General features: G+C 48.5%; 6 protein-coding genes across 6 annotated transcripts; 4 read left to right on the top strand and 2 right to left on the bottom strand.

The window, feature by feature from the left end:
• Positions 1-409: 409 nt before the first annotated feature.
• N7529_011824 (RTA1 domain-containing protein) lies at positions 410-1,391 on the top strand (the record flags this gene model as incomplete). Its single annotated transcript, XM_057247350.1, has 3 exons — positions 410-584; positions 643-885; positions 946-1,391. 3 exons carry the CDS (start codon positions 410-412, stop codon positions 1,389-1,391), a joined length of 864 nt encoding a protein of 287 aa, XP_057092699.1.
• A 272-nt stretch (positions 1,392-1,663) lies between these two features.
• Positions 1,664-2,593, top strand: N7529_011823 (class I SAM-dependent DNA methyltransferase; the record flags this gene model as incomplete). Its single annotated transcript, XM_057247349.1, has 2 exons — positions 1,664-1,762; positions 1,817-2,593. 2 exons carry the CDS (start codon positions 1,664-1,666, stop codon positions 2,591-2,593), a joined length of 876 nt encoding a protein of 291 aa, XP_057092698.1.
• A 115-nt stretch (positions 2,594-2,708) lies between these two features.
• Positions 2,709-3,685, bottom strand: N7529_011822 (putative mitochondrial outer membrane protein (Sam35); the record flags this gene model as incomplete). The annotated part of the gene is made up of 3 exons (XM_057247348.1): positions 2,709-3,104; positions 3,168-3,407; positions 3,476-3,685. 3 exons carry the CDS (start codon positions 3,683-3,685, stop codon positions 2,709-2,711), a joined length of 846 nt encoding a protein of 281 aa, XP_057092697.1.
• Positions 3,686-4,344: 659 nt separating this feature from the next.
• N7529_011821 (uncharacterized protein) lies at positions 4,345-5,986 on the top strand (the record flags this gene model as incomplete). The annotated part of the gene is made up of 4 exons (XM_057247347.1): positions 4,345-4,447; positions 4,505-4,849; positions 4,881-4,915; positions 4,967-5,986. The coding sequence occupies 4 exons, from the start codon at positions 4,345-4,347 to the stop codon at positions 5,984-5,986; spliced, it is 1,503 nt and encodes a 500-aa protein (XP_057092696.1).
• Positions 5,987-7,029: 1,043 nt separating this feature from the next.
• Positions 7,030-11,547, bottom strand: N7529_011820 (ribosome biogenesis protein URB2; the record flags this gene model as incomplete). The annotated part of the gene is made up of 2 exons (XM_057247346.1): positions 7,030-11,460; positions 11,530-11,547. 2 exons carry the CDS (start codon positions 11,545-11,547, stop codon positions 7,030-7,032), a joined length of 4,449 nt encoding a protein of 1,482 aa, XP_057092695.1.
• A 264-nt stretch (positions 11,548-11,811) lies between these two features.
• On the top strand, positions 11,812-12,445 carry N7529_011819 (MICOS complex subunit MIC10; the record flags this gene model as incomplete). Its single annotated transcript, XM_057247345.1, has 3 exons — positions 11,812-11,886; positions 12,017-12,167; positions 12,396-12,445. 3 exons carry the CDS (start codon positions 11,812-11,814, stop codon positions 12,443-12,445), a joined length of 276 nt encoding a protein of 91 aa, XP_057092694.1.
• Between the last annotated feature and the right edge of the window lie 807 nt (positions 12,446-13,252).

The raw sequence follows: 13,252 nt of genomic DNA, 5'->3' as shown, positions 1-13,252 counted from the left end.
GCTCACTTTCCAGCTCTGTTGATGTCCAAACTTCGTCCTTCTTCAAAACACCAGCACTTGCCAAAGATCTTTGACCTCAGTTTGTACGACCTTGGGCAGTGAGCTAATATAAAGGTTTTTACATAGCCTCGGATGTTCATCAAATAGGCAAGAAAGTCTGCATAGTCTGTCTGGTGGAGACTTGAAATTTTAAGCATCGTATTCTCGTATTCTCGTATTTTCGCATCTTCGCATCTTCGCATTCACGCATTGTAGTATCAAAGTTTTTCTATTTTCGATTCAATTTTGCTGGCTATCCATGGATCTGAGCATGCCCAATTATGTATATAACAGCCTTTTCATTCTTATCTCGGAGGTATGCATCTATCATTTCCCTTAATTTTCCATTCTAGCATTCCCTCTGTGTAAGATGAGCGACACCAACAGCAATGGCGGAATTGAATACGCCCTCTATCGTTATACGCCTTCCATTCCCGCCGCAGCAATCTTTGGCGTAGTTTTCGTTGGATTGTCAGTTCTACATTTGATCCGACTGATAAAACATCGCTCTTTTTTCTTCATTCCCTTTCTCGTGGGCCTTCTTCGTAAGAAATTCCCCGTGACAACCTTTCTGGACAGGCCGTTGACATAGTATCTCATTAGTGGAATGCGCTGGATATATTGCTCGGATCTTTTCCCACTTTGACACCAAAGCGCTAGGTCCGTACATTGTCCAAACTATGTTGATCCTAGTGGCTCCTCCTCTTTTCGCCGCTTCGATTTACATGACTCTTGGGAGAATCATCGTGAAACTCGAGGCCGAGGATATCTCCCTTGTACCGGTCCGGTTTCTAACAAAGATCTTTGTGGTTGGGGACATAATCTCATTTTTGCTGCAATGCGGAGGTACGTGCCTTCTAACGTTCCCTGTCTTGCTAGGTACTATAGAATACTGATCGTGAACAGGTGGCGGCTATATGGCTGCAGGAACTTTATCTGCAATGGACACAGGTGCAAACATTGTCGTTGGTGGCCTTATTGTACAGCTTCTCTTCTTCGGATTCTTCGTGGTTGTTTCCGCTATTTTCCACTGGCGTGTGAAGAAACGATCGGGTTACGTTAACCTCTCCCCAATCTCTGACTCTCGCGATGCGAGAACGAGAATGACCTGGGAATCTATCATGTGGGCTCTTTATATTGCTTGTTTGCTTATCCTTGTGCGGTCTGTCTTCCGAGTGGTCGAGTTCGTCGAGGGTAATGATGGTTTCATCATGCGGAGAGAATATCTTCTTTATATATTCGATGCATGTCTCATGGCACTGACGGGATTCGTTTTGTGGATTTGCCATCCTGGTTCTTTCTTGGCTCGCAGTCAAAACAAGAGAGAGTCTGAGTTGTCTCTACGGCCCTAGAGACGAGGAGAAGCACCCTGATGGGGCCCTGTTTTGCGCTCTCCAAGATGTATAGAAATAGCTCTACAATGAATAGCGATATTACATTTAATCCAATTGAGTGGAAAAGCTTACAATAGATTAGCATGAGTCACAAAAATGATATGACTCAGTTCGAATCGGACTTTACTTCACGAAAGGCCCGATGGAAAGTGGAGAGGGCAGGTAGTAGATAATCCCCGCAAAGTCTCGGGACTGGATAATGCTTCTCTTCGTTTTTACGAATATACAATATGGCTACCATTCAGGATTTACTGGCAAATGATACATCCGCGGCATCCCAGTCAACGCAGTATGTGAACACGGTTGAAGCATACGACAAATGGGCAGAGGTGTGTATATTTTCTGTTTATTTGCCATGCCATTATACTGACACAAACCAACAGGTCTACGACACAGATGGGAATTTTCTTCAACGCCTTGACACAATCGAGATGCGCTCTCTACTCCCTCGATTCCTCGATTGCGTTAAGACCCACGTGCAGGACCAGTCAGAAACAGGAACCTCCAAACCCAGTTTAGTAGATTTGGGATGTGGCACAGGTCGGAACACAATACAATTACTCGACATCCTGTCCGCCAACAAAACCGATACCTTCAATGTTGTTGGGCTCGATGCTTCACCCGGCATGCTAGAAGTAGCGCGGGGTGCAATCAAGGAGTATGCGACGAAACGGGAAATCCCACAAGAGGTGTCTTTAGGGATTATCGATCTCCTGCAACCTGTATCATTGCCCCACTTGCCGCCTTCCCTAGGCAAAGGAGCTGCAGGTGTGATATCAACGCTTGTGCTAGAGCACATCCCGCTTGCACTATTCTTTGTGGCTGCGTCGGCAATCATGAGACCTGGCGGGTATCTTCTGGTGACGAACATGCATGCTGAAATGGGCATGCGAAGCCAAGCTGGGTTCACTGATCCACAGAGTGGAGTCAAGATTAGGCCTACGAGTTATTGTCATACTATTCCCGAGGTTTTGGAGGCAGCCCAGGATGCAGGATTCTCAGTCCAGGAGATTTCTGGAGCAAGTGAAAATGGAGATCATGGCGACGGGGTGCTGGTTCGAGGGGTGGATGAGAGTTTGGGGCTTGTGCTGGGGCCGAGGGCAAAGAAATGGGTTGGGGTCAAGGTTTGGTTTGGTGTTTGTTTCAGGAAGACGAGTTAGTCAGTCCGTGAAAAGGCCTCGGGACGGGAATTGTGCTGGTAATGTGAATAGAGAGGTAAATCAGAGGAGATATTATTTTTTGGGACCATTCTAATCCCATGTTGTTGTTATACATTTAGAAGAATTTCAGTAGTCTGTCACGGTGTTGTACAAGGTTGGGATGCCCTTTGAGCAATTGTCCCAGTCGGTTGCGCTTCCATCCCAAATTTTTATCCAGGATCAAGTGTGTGTAGGCGAAGACGCTGGCATCGAAGAGGCCTGGGTTTGGTCGACCGAAGAAGTGCTCGTCTTCGCCGAGCAGGGTCGATAGTGCCTCAAATGCGCCACTCGCATCGCCTTCCAGATCGGCGGCATCGATGTATCGGGATGTTTTTAGAAGCTCATCACGGGCGGCCTGTTGGAGTTGGTGGCCTAGAGCGGCGCGTACGAGCAAGTTGGAGGTTGCGGGGTTCACGTAGAGTCGACGCGCGACGGCGTCGAAGTTCTCGCTGTCGAGGTAAAGCATGTATAACTGCACATGTCAGTTGTGTACTTTTGGCTTAAATGGCTGTCAACAATGGGGATATCAGCCTACCCAAGCATTGCGTATCCGGTGGTCGATGAGCGACGCATACACCTCGAACCGCAGATTCAATTGTTGTTCCTCCTCGCAATGAACTTGTTCAATAGCCCACTTCTGGAGCTTGTGTGAAGGAATCGGGCTCAAGGCGTCTGTAGGCAGCGAAGGAATAAGGAAAGGAAGGGCACCAGTTGGAGATGCGTGGTTATTAGAGGAAGTGATCTCGAAGTCGATTCCGACGAATTTCAAGTATGCCTAGACCGAGGTCAATTAGCACGGATTCGACGCGGATAGTCACACCATCGGATATATATGACACGAACCTGCCATTTTAGACATTGCGGATTGAAAGAGGGTCGGCCCTGTCGTGCACCAAGCGCATCGGTGAACACGAACAGCTGGTTAACATTGTCATGCCGACAGCGTTGAGGGATCTCGTTGGCGGGATAGACGGTCAATGGGAATTTGTCAAAAAGGTGTTTAATAGGAGCAGGAACGGTAAAGAACGAATTACTTTCGGGAGTATCAGGCATTGTGAAGATGGTTGACAGAAAAGTGCAGTAAATCGCCAATCGTCATCGAAACAATTACTCAAAATGGCGCCAAACCCGATTAGGAAGGCATTGTCTGACTTACCTAATGGACCCAGGTACACGATCTCCCCGCACCTTTTTCGTCTTTTCTCTCTACAGATTTGATTGAACTCGTGGTGAACTCGTGATAGATAGCAGAGACTCGGTTCCACTGCTTTGCTATTCTTATCGGTGCTGCAACGTCAAGTTTTTGCTCTCCTTCGGCCGTTGAAACATCCACTTCGTTCCGTCCCGACTCCACCCCTCGTCTGATCTCATCCTCTTGAGATTCAACAACCTACAACCAGAACAACGTACATATATGGCTTAGTCTTTTCGTATACGATTTGACGGTCCTAGTGGAAACGGGCGATTGCATGCGCGGGGTAAAGCGTTAAAGCTCTGCGGGTTGCGACATTACGAATCAAGCTTGCAGATCATCAACTCCACGGACTCATACATATCGTTTTGCAAATATGCCTCTCGATGAAGAAGGCGCCAAGTGGTCGTGGTAGGACAACATTTCATTAATTTTGAATGAAACCAGACTGAAGTGTTATAGCGAACCATGCATCCGAGGCCATCGATCGTCGAAGTGTCAACACTTCGACAGACTCATGATGAAGGTCCCTAAAGCCGGGCGCCCTCTTGCAAAATGCCCTCACCCGAAAGGAACATGTAGCTGCCAGAAGACATATGCTGTGATGATTCGCATTCCGAAAGGTATAGATTTGGCGGCAAACTTACCCACGTGTATTTCATTGTACTGACTTCCCTCAGGCTCATCTTGCTTGTGTCGGCCACTCTATGAAGTGCCTATGGATGCCAATGAATCCACCCAGTCCCCGACACCATCCATGATTTCAACGTCATCGCCAGCTCCGGGCAAAGTTCAGAAGTCCGGGAGAAGACAGAGCACCATGCAAGCAGCGCCTGAGAACATTGCACGAGCCTTAGAGTCTATGCCAAATAATCTCAAGTTTGAGGATGGAACACCCAACTTTTTGTCAAGTTTCCCGTTGCAGTCAAAGTTAGATGCATCATACGCATCCCCTACTGCTTCGCAACCCGCCCAGGCGCGATCTCCCCCCCAAACCTGCCAGGCAAGACTCGCAGTCCCCACCAGTGTCGAGCTGCTGTTCCCAAAAGCCCAAAGTACAGGATTCGACCCCGGCCCCGGCCCCGACCCCAGTTCAGAATGGAGGAACTTGCTGCGGGCCTCGATCTTCCACAACCAGCCAGTCCGAGCACAACGAACCTGACAAGCAACAATTCCAGCAACCTGCTGCTTGGGATAGTCATTCTTACATGCAATTTGCCGACCCCCAAATGACTTCATGGCACAACCCGACAGTGAATACGCCTGGGAAGTATGTGCCCTCAGTCATGCAAGCGCATCACCACCCACAATTTTCACAAAACGGGTATGGTGAAATGCTGCCGCCACGCTCTCAGCCACAAATCTCCCACAACGGGGTGTCCCTCAATGTAACGTCACCGCAGTCCATGTCCTACCATAATACAATGAAGGGACTTGGAATCACAGAGCCTTCCATGGACCCATTTGTGTTTGACAACCTCCAGTCTTCCTACGTTGGCGCACCAGGTGGGGACCCTTGCCACGAGTGTAGCTGCGGGGAAGATTGCCAGTGCTTGGGATGTGCAGCTCATCCTTTCAATACGACGACTCGAAAGCATGTTCAAGAAATGGGTACCATGATCACGTTCAACGGCGACGACATAAACTCCGAAGCTATCAACACCTATCAACCCTCCCCCTTCCAAAGCTCGACGCCTTCGAATCAGTTCCCTTATTTTATGCAAAACACACCGTCTGTGGATCATACTTTCCAACCGAATCCATTCAATGGTTATTCGGAACCCAGCTCCAACTTACCTAGCGGGTACTCCTCTCCTCTGTCGACGAACCACCATATGAGCCAGCAATTGATGCATCCCTCAGAGTATTATACCTTGGAATATCCTGTCGGACTGCCAAGCGCCTGCTCCGACATTACAGGCAGCTGCCAGTGCGGCAGTGATTGCAGCTGTGTCGGGTGTCTCACGCATAGCGGCCACAACGGCTTCTCTTTGGACATGCCCATTCCCCAGCATCATGTTCCTGACACAGCAGATCAACAAAATTCGCCCCATGCCCCGCAAGCAAGCTCCGCTACCACTCAATCTTCACGGATTCCTGTGCTAGACGGCATGTCTGTACCATGCTCGAGTCCGCGCACATTGGAGACTTCCATGATCTAGATGATTTACGGCTTGATGATGTCTCTCCACTTATGTCCCCCCTCCTCTTTTCTTTCTCATGATCAACACTGATCCACTTTTTTTTCCTTTGATTCTGTATGATTTATGAAGTTCTTTGATACCCTATCTAGAAATGATGCTCTAGACGGCCACTGTGATAGATTGCCCGCTTTAATGAAAATCTTTTAGTTGGATTCTCGTTTTCTTTTATATACCTTTGAGTGACATCTGTCCAGATCTATTACATGGTGTCCACAAAGTCTGTATACAGACTATAATTATAAAATAACAATAGCCCCAAGATTGATAATAAGTGTTTATTATCTCCTAAATAACCTCTTAAGGATTGAAATCCCAAGAGATAGGTAATGAAATAAGGCATGAGCATTACTGAAAGAGGCAGCCAGACAGTGCTACATAGCTATGAAAAGGCAATTCAGATAAAGTGATTCGATTCATAGGAAAGAGAGGAAAAGAAGATATCTCAGACTAAAAAACGCGGCTGACGAATGATGTAGACAGGAAAGTCGGCGGGGTTAGTCGACTCCCAGCCGAAGTGAGACACATACGGATTCTGAATTTGATTGACCATAGCTTTTTCTCTATTGAATGCTTAAAAACAAATCATTGGCTCATAATGTATAAGGTAGCTCTTTATCGCGGTTTTTAGTTGACTGGGGTTCGAAACCTGGACGGCAACCTATCAGCGCCCAACACGGTCGAGACAAGGACACAATATGACGTTCTCACATCGATGAGGCTAAGACATCTGCTTAAATACCAATAGCATGCGCTTGGGAATGAAAAACAAATAGAGATGTAAAATTATCTATGGCCTAGGCTGCCTATATATAACAGGCATATGGGTATGGTGAACAATGAAGCAGGCAAGGGGTGCATATCCATCACATATAGTTCGACCAAGTCCAATTTACTTCTCAATTGGCTTGATATGATGATCATCAATGCATTGGGGGATATCATAACTCTTAAAAAAATGTATTGTACAGATAAAGGATAGGCTCCCACAAGCGAAACCCCAATTAAGCCTTATTCCACTTGCCGAACTTCACATAGTCGTCGTAAAGTGACTTGAACACAGCTCGACCAGAGACATCTAACGCGGCGTTCAGCGCACGCATAGACTCCCGAGACATAACATCCAGAGCAGCATAGAGACCAGGCATGATAGCAGCCTTGACATCCGGGGACAATGACCCGCGAAGCGAGCACTGCGCATACTCCATGACAACGTACTGCAAATACTGGCCAGCAATACGCTTGGCTTTCTTCGTCTGGTCAGTCAGCGCATCGCGAGACGCACCAGGCTGAGGACGGAGGACAGCTGAAACAGTAGGATCACAGAGTGAGGTGAGCAAGCGGGTGTAGTAGGTGGCATGGGAGGCGTCAAGCGGGGCAAGCCAGAAGGGCTGCGAGAGAGTTGTCTGGGAACGCGCCGAGCGGCCACGTTTGCGGGAGCGCGCAAAGAGACAGCCCAGGAGTCGTTGCATGGCGTTTACCACGAGGTGGAAGCGTCCACCGATCTTCAGGCGCTGAAGGCTAAGGACAACACCCATCAGACGACACAGACGGGTGTAGATGGTTGGAGCGTAGGTGGAAGATATCTGTGGCCCAATCTTGGAGGATGCACTAGCGATAGCGGCCAGGATGGCGTCAATGTTGCACTGGGAGAGGCAGCGAGTATGACTGCGAAGGAGAAGATCGAGGCATTCCGATGCGAAACAGAATTGGTCAATGCTTGTGCTTTGCGGGATGGCTTCAGCGAGAGCCGTGCAGAGCAAAGAGATCTCACGTGCAGTGGCGCTCTCCTTGTCTTCCACGGGGGACAGGGAAGCAACGGCGAGATAGATGACTAACAGTCTGTATCCGGCATTTTGTCCAATCAAGCCAAGCCCGCGAACCTCGCAGATTGCTTGAGTAATGCGTTCCACGGGCATGGAGCGGAAACGTTCGGTCATAGCCCGAATGAAGAGCTGCTGGTCCTCAGCATAGAGGGATTGCAGGCTGAGGGTCTCGGCGCATTGCAAAACCGGCTGAGCGATGTTCTTCTCGGGACCCTTGCTGGCAAGAAGACGGCGTCGAATCAACCGCGATGGGCCTGAATCAATGGACATCTCCATGTAATTCTCGATCTTTGACAAGAACTTCTCCACTTCAATGTTGTTGGTGGCAAGATCTTCGAAATCTTCAAGAGCGTCGATGGTCTTGATAAGAGTGATGGTCTCTTCCAGCTTTCCTTTTCTGCATTGGTCTTTGACATATTTCATGTCAGCCAGGACCAAATCAAATACTTTCTGGCGGCACTCGGCCAAATCCTTCTCTGAGAAGGCAGTCTGCAGTTGCTTGCGGTGGACCCAGAGTTCTGACAAAGTCAATCGCAAAAGGAAACAAGCCATGGAATTACGATCCACTTCTCTCATTTTCGTCGTTTGCTTTGATACTCTGGAAAAGAGTTTCTTGAACAGCTTCTTTCGATCATCATCGGTCAAAGCTAGGAGCTTGGCTAATATGGCACGATATAGGCTTCGGAATGATTTCATGATCAGGAGATCGGTATCAGTGCCCTCTAATGTTACCGCGCGAGCGACGGTCCAAATAGGCTCCCAGTCACTGGTGAGGGTGGCATCGCATTTTGGCATGATTGTCAACTTCGCCATCATGGTGATTATGCCAACCAATACTTCGGGAGAATTTTCTTGCTGGAGCAGAACCTTTTGCAACCTATTTAAGATGTTGGTCCTCAGCCCCCGAGTAATCAAAGGAGCTGGAACTCGTTGCAAACTTTCGATCAGGAGTCTCCGGTTGGAAGAATCTTGCTCAATACTCTCATTGAGGAGAAGCGAGAGATCAGCGACAATGAAAGGGGCATTGAGCATGTATTCGTGGCACACAACGCTAGCCCATGCTTGGAGGAATCTTGCTTCTTCTGCGACAGCCTCCAGGGGCAACGAGGACGAATGATACTGAGCAGCTGCCAGTGACAGGATATGCCGGAAAAGGCGCGATCGATCATCAGAGCCAATAAGAGCCCAGACTTCTGGAACTCTGACAAGAGCCAGGAAATAAGCCAGACCTAGGTTGGTTTGAGACTCCACAGAGTCCGTTCGGCCATTCCATGGAGTCTTCATTGAGTTCTTGGCATCCTTGGTCGAGATGGAAGTGATAAGGTTTGTGACATCCTTAGTGATTTTGACGAAGGAACTGAGCTGAGTCTCGCTAGCATGTGCTTTTATCGCAACGATCGAAAAGCGGTAGGCCTCCCATGACTCTAGCGAAGCAAGCTGCCTTTTGCTCAAGTCCTTATGATTGCGATGCACGGTCTTTTCGGCGACCGCAACCAATTCCATGATTGCATGTGCTAGTTTGGTTTCAGCAGACTGCAAAGTGTTGCTCAGGAAATTCCGGAGCAAACGCCACAAACGCCATCGCCAGTGGAAAGCCTGCTTGGAGTTCAGAGTGGAGGTTAAAGTCTCAAGAAGATGTGACAAGGTTTGCTCGGATTCCGAAAATGGTGCGACTCGGCCACGGAAGCTTGCTTCAGCAATAACAAATTTCGCGTAGGATTGAGGAGTTTCGGCAACCCGGCCATTATCTCCTCTCGTTTCTTCAGCGGCGGTACGCATTTGAGCAGCAACATGCGACTCGGTGAGAGAAGTTCGCATGAGGTCTGAATAAGCATCCGACAGATCATCGTCCTCCCAAACCGAGAAAAGACCCAGATTGCTGTTATGTTGCCGAGATTCTTCCACGGTAGCGAGTTGATTGTGCCAAATTTCCATGAAGTTGGGAAGGTCTCTTGCCGCAGCAAACCCTCGCATTAACGGGAGCACGATTTTATCCTTGATCACATTGGGACTATTTGTGCTCCTGGAGCCATTCTCGCGCCAGTGTAGCAAGACTTTGTCGAGCAATGCATCAAGAAGGTTGCGCGAATCAGGCAACCCAGAGTTTGGTAGGAAGATGTCGACACCAAGACCGATGAACAGAGCCGTAACTTTCCATTGGACCTTTTCAAGACCTTCTTCAAACAGACCGGTGTAATTGGCATGTGCGAGAATGGTATGCAAAGAGAGGCCGACATTTCGGTCAAGGGCTACCTGAAGAAGCTGTTCCAAGACTGAGATGAATTTAGTAGAAAAAGTGGCGAAGTCTTCCTCCTTTGCAGTAGAGAATGACAGCTCCGCAACAGCGACAAACAAGGTCTCCAACCAAGGAGCTTCATGAGTCTGACGCCGGAATACATCTCTAGGGACAGCACGTACAGCATTGTCGAAAAGCTCAGGGAGAAGCTCAACTGATCGCCAAGGTTGCACATGTCCTTCTTTCGATGGTTGATTTTCCTTGGCCACAGCAAACTCACGGATGATCGGTCTGAACGTATCAGTTACTGGCTTGACTGAGCTCCAGTCAGGCTCATCTTTAGAATAGTCGATTCCAGAGCCCCCGCGCTCAAAGAATGCAGCGCGAGCCGGAAGCAGGACATGAAGGGCTATAATGCGCTCAATTGCATGAAGAAGATGGGCCCGCTCATCGGTGTCAAGTTTGGCGGACCTTAGGCAAATCTGGAGCCTAAGCGCGTGGGCAAAGCAGTGTCTCGCGAAGAATTCATTGCTGGATTTATTGTCTCCATCATCGTGGCGGTAAGACCTTAACTCCCACAGCTCCACTGCAGAAGGAAACACGTAAAGCAGGTGCTGAAGATCGGTTGTTTGTCCCGCATGCGAAAACTGCTTGGCGGCCACGGCGGCGACCCGGAATGATCGACCCAGCAGCATAGCGACAGCCTCAGGTTCACCCCTCAGCGCAAGCTTGAGGTGTGAGTTTGCCACTCCGTCGGTACCCAGTGTACGTTGTGAAAGTGACATAAATCCGTGAAGACAATCCAAGGCGCGAATGAAAGCGAGGAAGCATGCTGCGGGGCTCTGTCGATGTTCGTCTACTTCCATAGGGTCTGCATCGGTTTCAGTTGTCATTCTCTTCCGCTTCTTCCCTTGATTCCCTCGGCGATCATCACGGGGCGGAGACCCAGCCAATGTGTGACTCGATTCTGAGTCAGAACCCAGGGTCGTGAGTCCATTCTCAAGAGCGGCAAAAATGTTGGTTTCCAGATCTGCAAATGTCTCACATAGAATCGAGAGGAACTTTTGATCCTTTAGAACAGCGGCAAGGTTTTTGGGCGAGATAAGGTCGATAAGTTGTCGCAACAAAAGGAATGAAGCCGCGTCCAGTCTGTAGTTCTTCCCACTTCGTAGTCTCTTCAACAACCAGCGTAGAACCCATTCCTCCTTCGGGGTAGCGTTGGCCTGAATCCGAACATCCCGGTGGACTTCCGGATGACTATCACATAGCGCCAAGTCCAAGCCGAGAATCTGCGCCGCTTCATGTAATTGAGTAGTTGGGCTGGCTGTACCCTTCTCGAGTTGGAGGAGCGCCTCTTGCGAAGAGCGCGGACGCTGTTGGAGCGCAACAAGTTAGACCACGCAAAAGATAAATGCACAATTGTACAGTATTTGTAGACTTACCTCCGCAAGCAACGGCATCTCGAATAAAGCGAACTACTCAAGTGAGTGGTTATTTGTTTCGTGGAGGAGAAAAAAAAGAGATCGAAAAGAAAAACCGCGGATACCTCCGACCGCCTTTGCCCAAGTCAACTCGGTCCGTTGAAACACCTCCCAAACTCCTTGCACTCCTCACGCCTCCATTCACCTCTTCAATTCCGAATCATTGCAACTGGTTAGTGCTGGATCTTAGTAACGGGCTGCGAATTGATTGATGTTTACTTATTTGTCGCTAGATTTATCGCAATGGCTGAATCCAACGAATCCGGGCCGATCGCACGAGCTACCAAGCCCGTCAGCGAGGCTCTGCTGAACGAGAAGGTACGATATAGCTTCAGCCCCAAATGATAGGGATTGTGCTCAATGATATTAATCACAATATCCGTGACATTTCCCTCCGTTGGGGCAGAAATATGAGAATTTGTTAGCTAACCCAACTTTCAATGTTTAGTGGGACCGCGCCATCTCCTCCGTCATTATCAAGTCCTCCCTCGGTCTGTCTTTCGGTGTTGTTTTCTCCGTGCTCCTGTTCAAGCGCAGAGCTTGGCCCGCGTGGGTTGGTCTCGGCTTCGGTGCCGGACGTGCTTGGGAAGAGGCTGATGGTACGTTGATATCAAAGTTTCTTTGGATCATAGAATTCCCAGAAGTTCCTGGGAAAATTGGCAGCTGCTGGCCACCGTTGTATGGACTTCGTCAAGCTTGAACCGACAACATGTGCTATATATTTTGCAGCATCAAGTTTCTTGGTCCTGACAGTGGCCCGGCTATCCGCTTTTCCCGATCTCTCTTTCCTCCGAACATGGAATATTACCGAGCTAACTCGAATCCAGCCTCCTTCCGTCGTGGTGACTCCCCCATCAGAGATGCTCTGCGCCGCTAAACAAGGGAGCCCAAGCGTGTACGATATATTGTACAGGAAGCAAGAAGCCATCAATCAATGATTGTCTTAGGCCCAGAGAAGATGTGGTATATTGGTTTTCACCAATCGACTGTCGATGCCATGCGAGGTATCTCCTTGAGTTTTTTTTATTGTCTCCTGAGTTAAGAAACATGGATCTGAATGAAAACCATGTTCATCCGGGCAAGACTCCATTTATAGCACATCTTTGCCGTTAGAATTTACGCAGTCCGGTTTGAATTAGACAAGGAAGAATGAGATCTATCAAAAATAGTCAAAGTGTGTGGTAAACCCGCAAGTCATCTAGTGGTCTACTTTCCAGAGAAGCAGCTACTGATTGCTATTGCCTGTTGCACAATTGTACAAGTCTGGGGCCAAAAGTTGCAGACTTGGAGGTCCTGTAGTAGCCTGTCTTGTGCATCGTGGTGGTTCTTGTCGTGCCTGATTCGAGTGCCTTTGTGATATAGCAGACGTTAGTCACAATGCTTGTCTATCAAAAGTACCTATCCTTCTAGTCAGAGACTAACTCCATGTATCCATATTGGATTACATTTCCTTCGTCATGGGAACTGTAGGCTTTTGTTCAAGCGATCAACACCTGGGCACCCAAAACAATGATTTTTGGCAACCCAACACCATCCAAATTTCACGACAGCAAAAGTTTGCGTAAATAATAGAATAAGCCATCGAAGCAGAGGCCCGGATTCAATGCGGCTTCCTCTAAAGCGCCCCAATCCAGATATTTGATACAATATTGAGTGTCCATACATATATGCAGCTTGTGTTGAG

The sequence above is a fragment of the Penicillium soppii genome, assembly GCF_028829465.1.
Source record: "Penicillium soppii strain IBT 18220 chromosome Unknown utg000010l, whole genome shotgun sequence".
NCBI lineage: Eukaryota > Fungi > Ascomycota > Eurotiomycetes > Eurotiales > Aspergillaceae > Penicillium > Penicillium soppii.
Note: the sequence above shows the minus strand (reverse complement) of the source record. Positions and strands in the feature narration are given on the sequence as shown.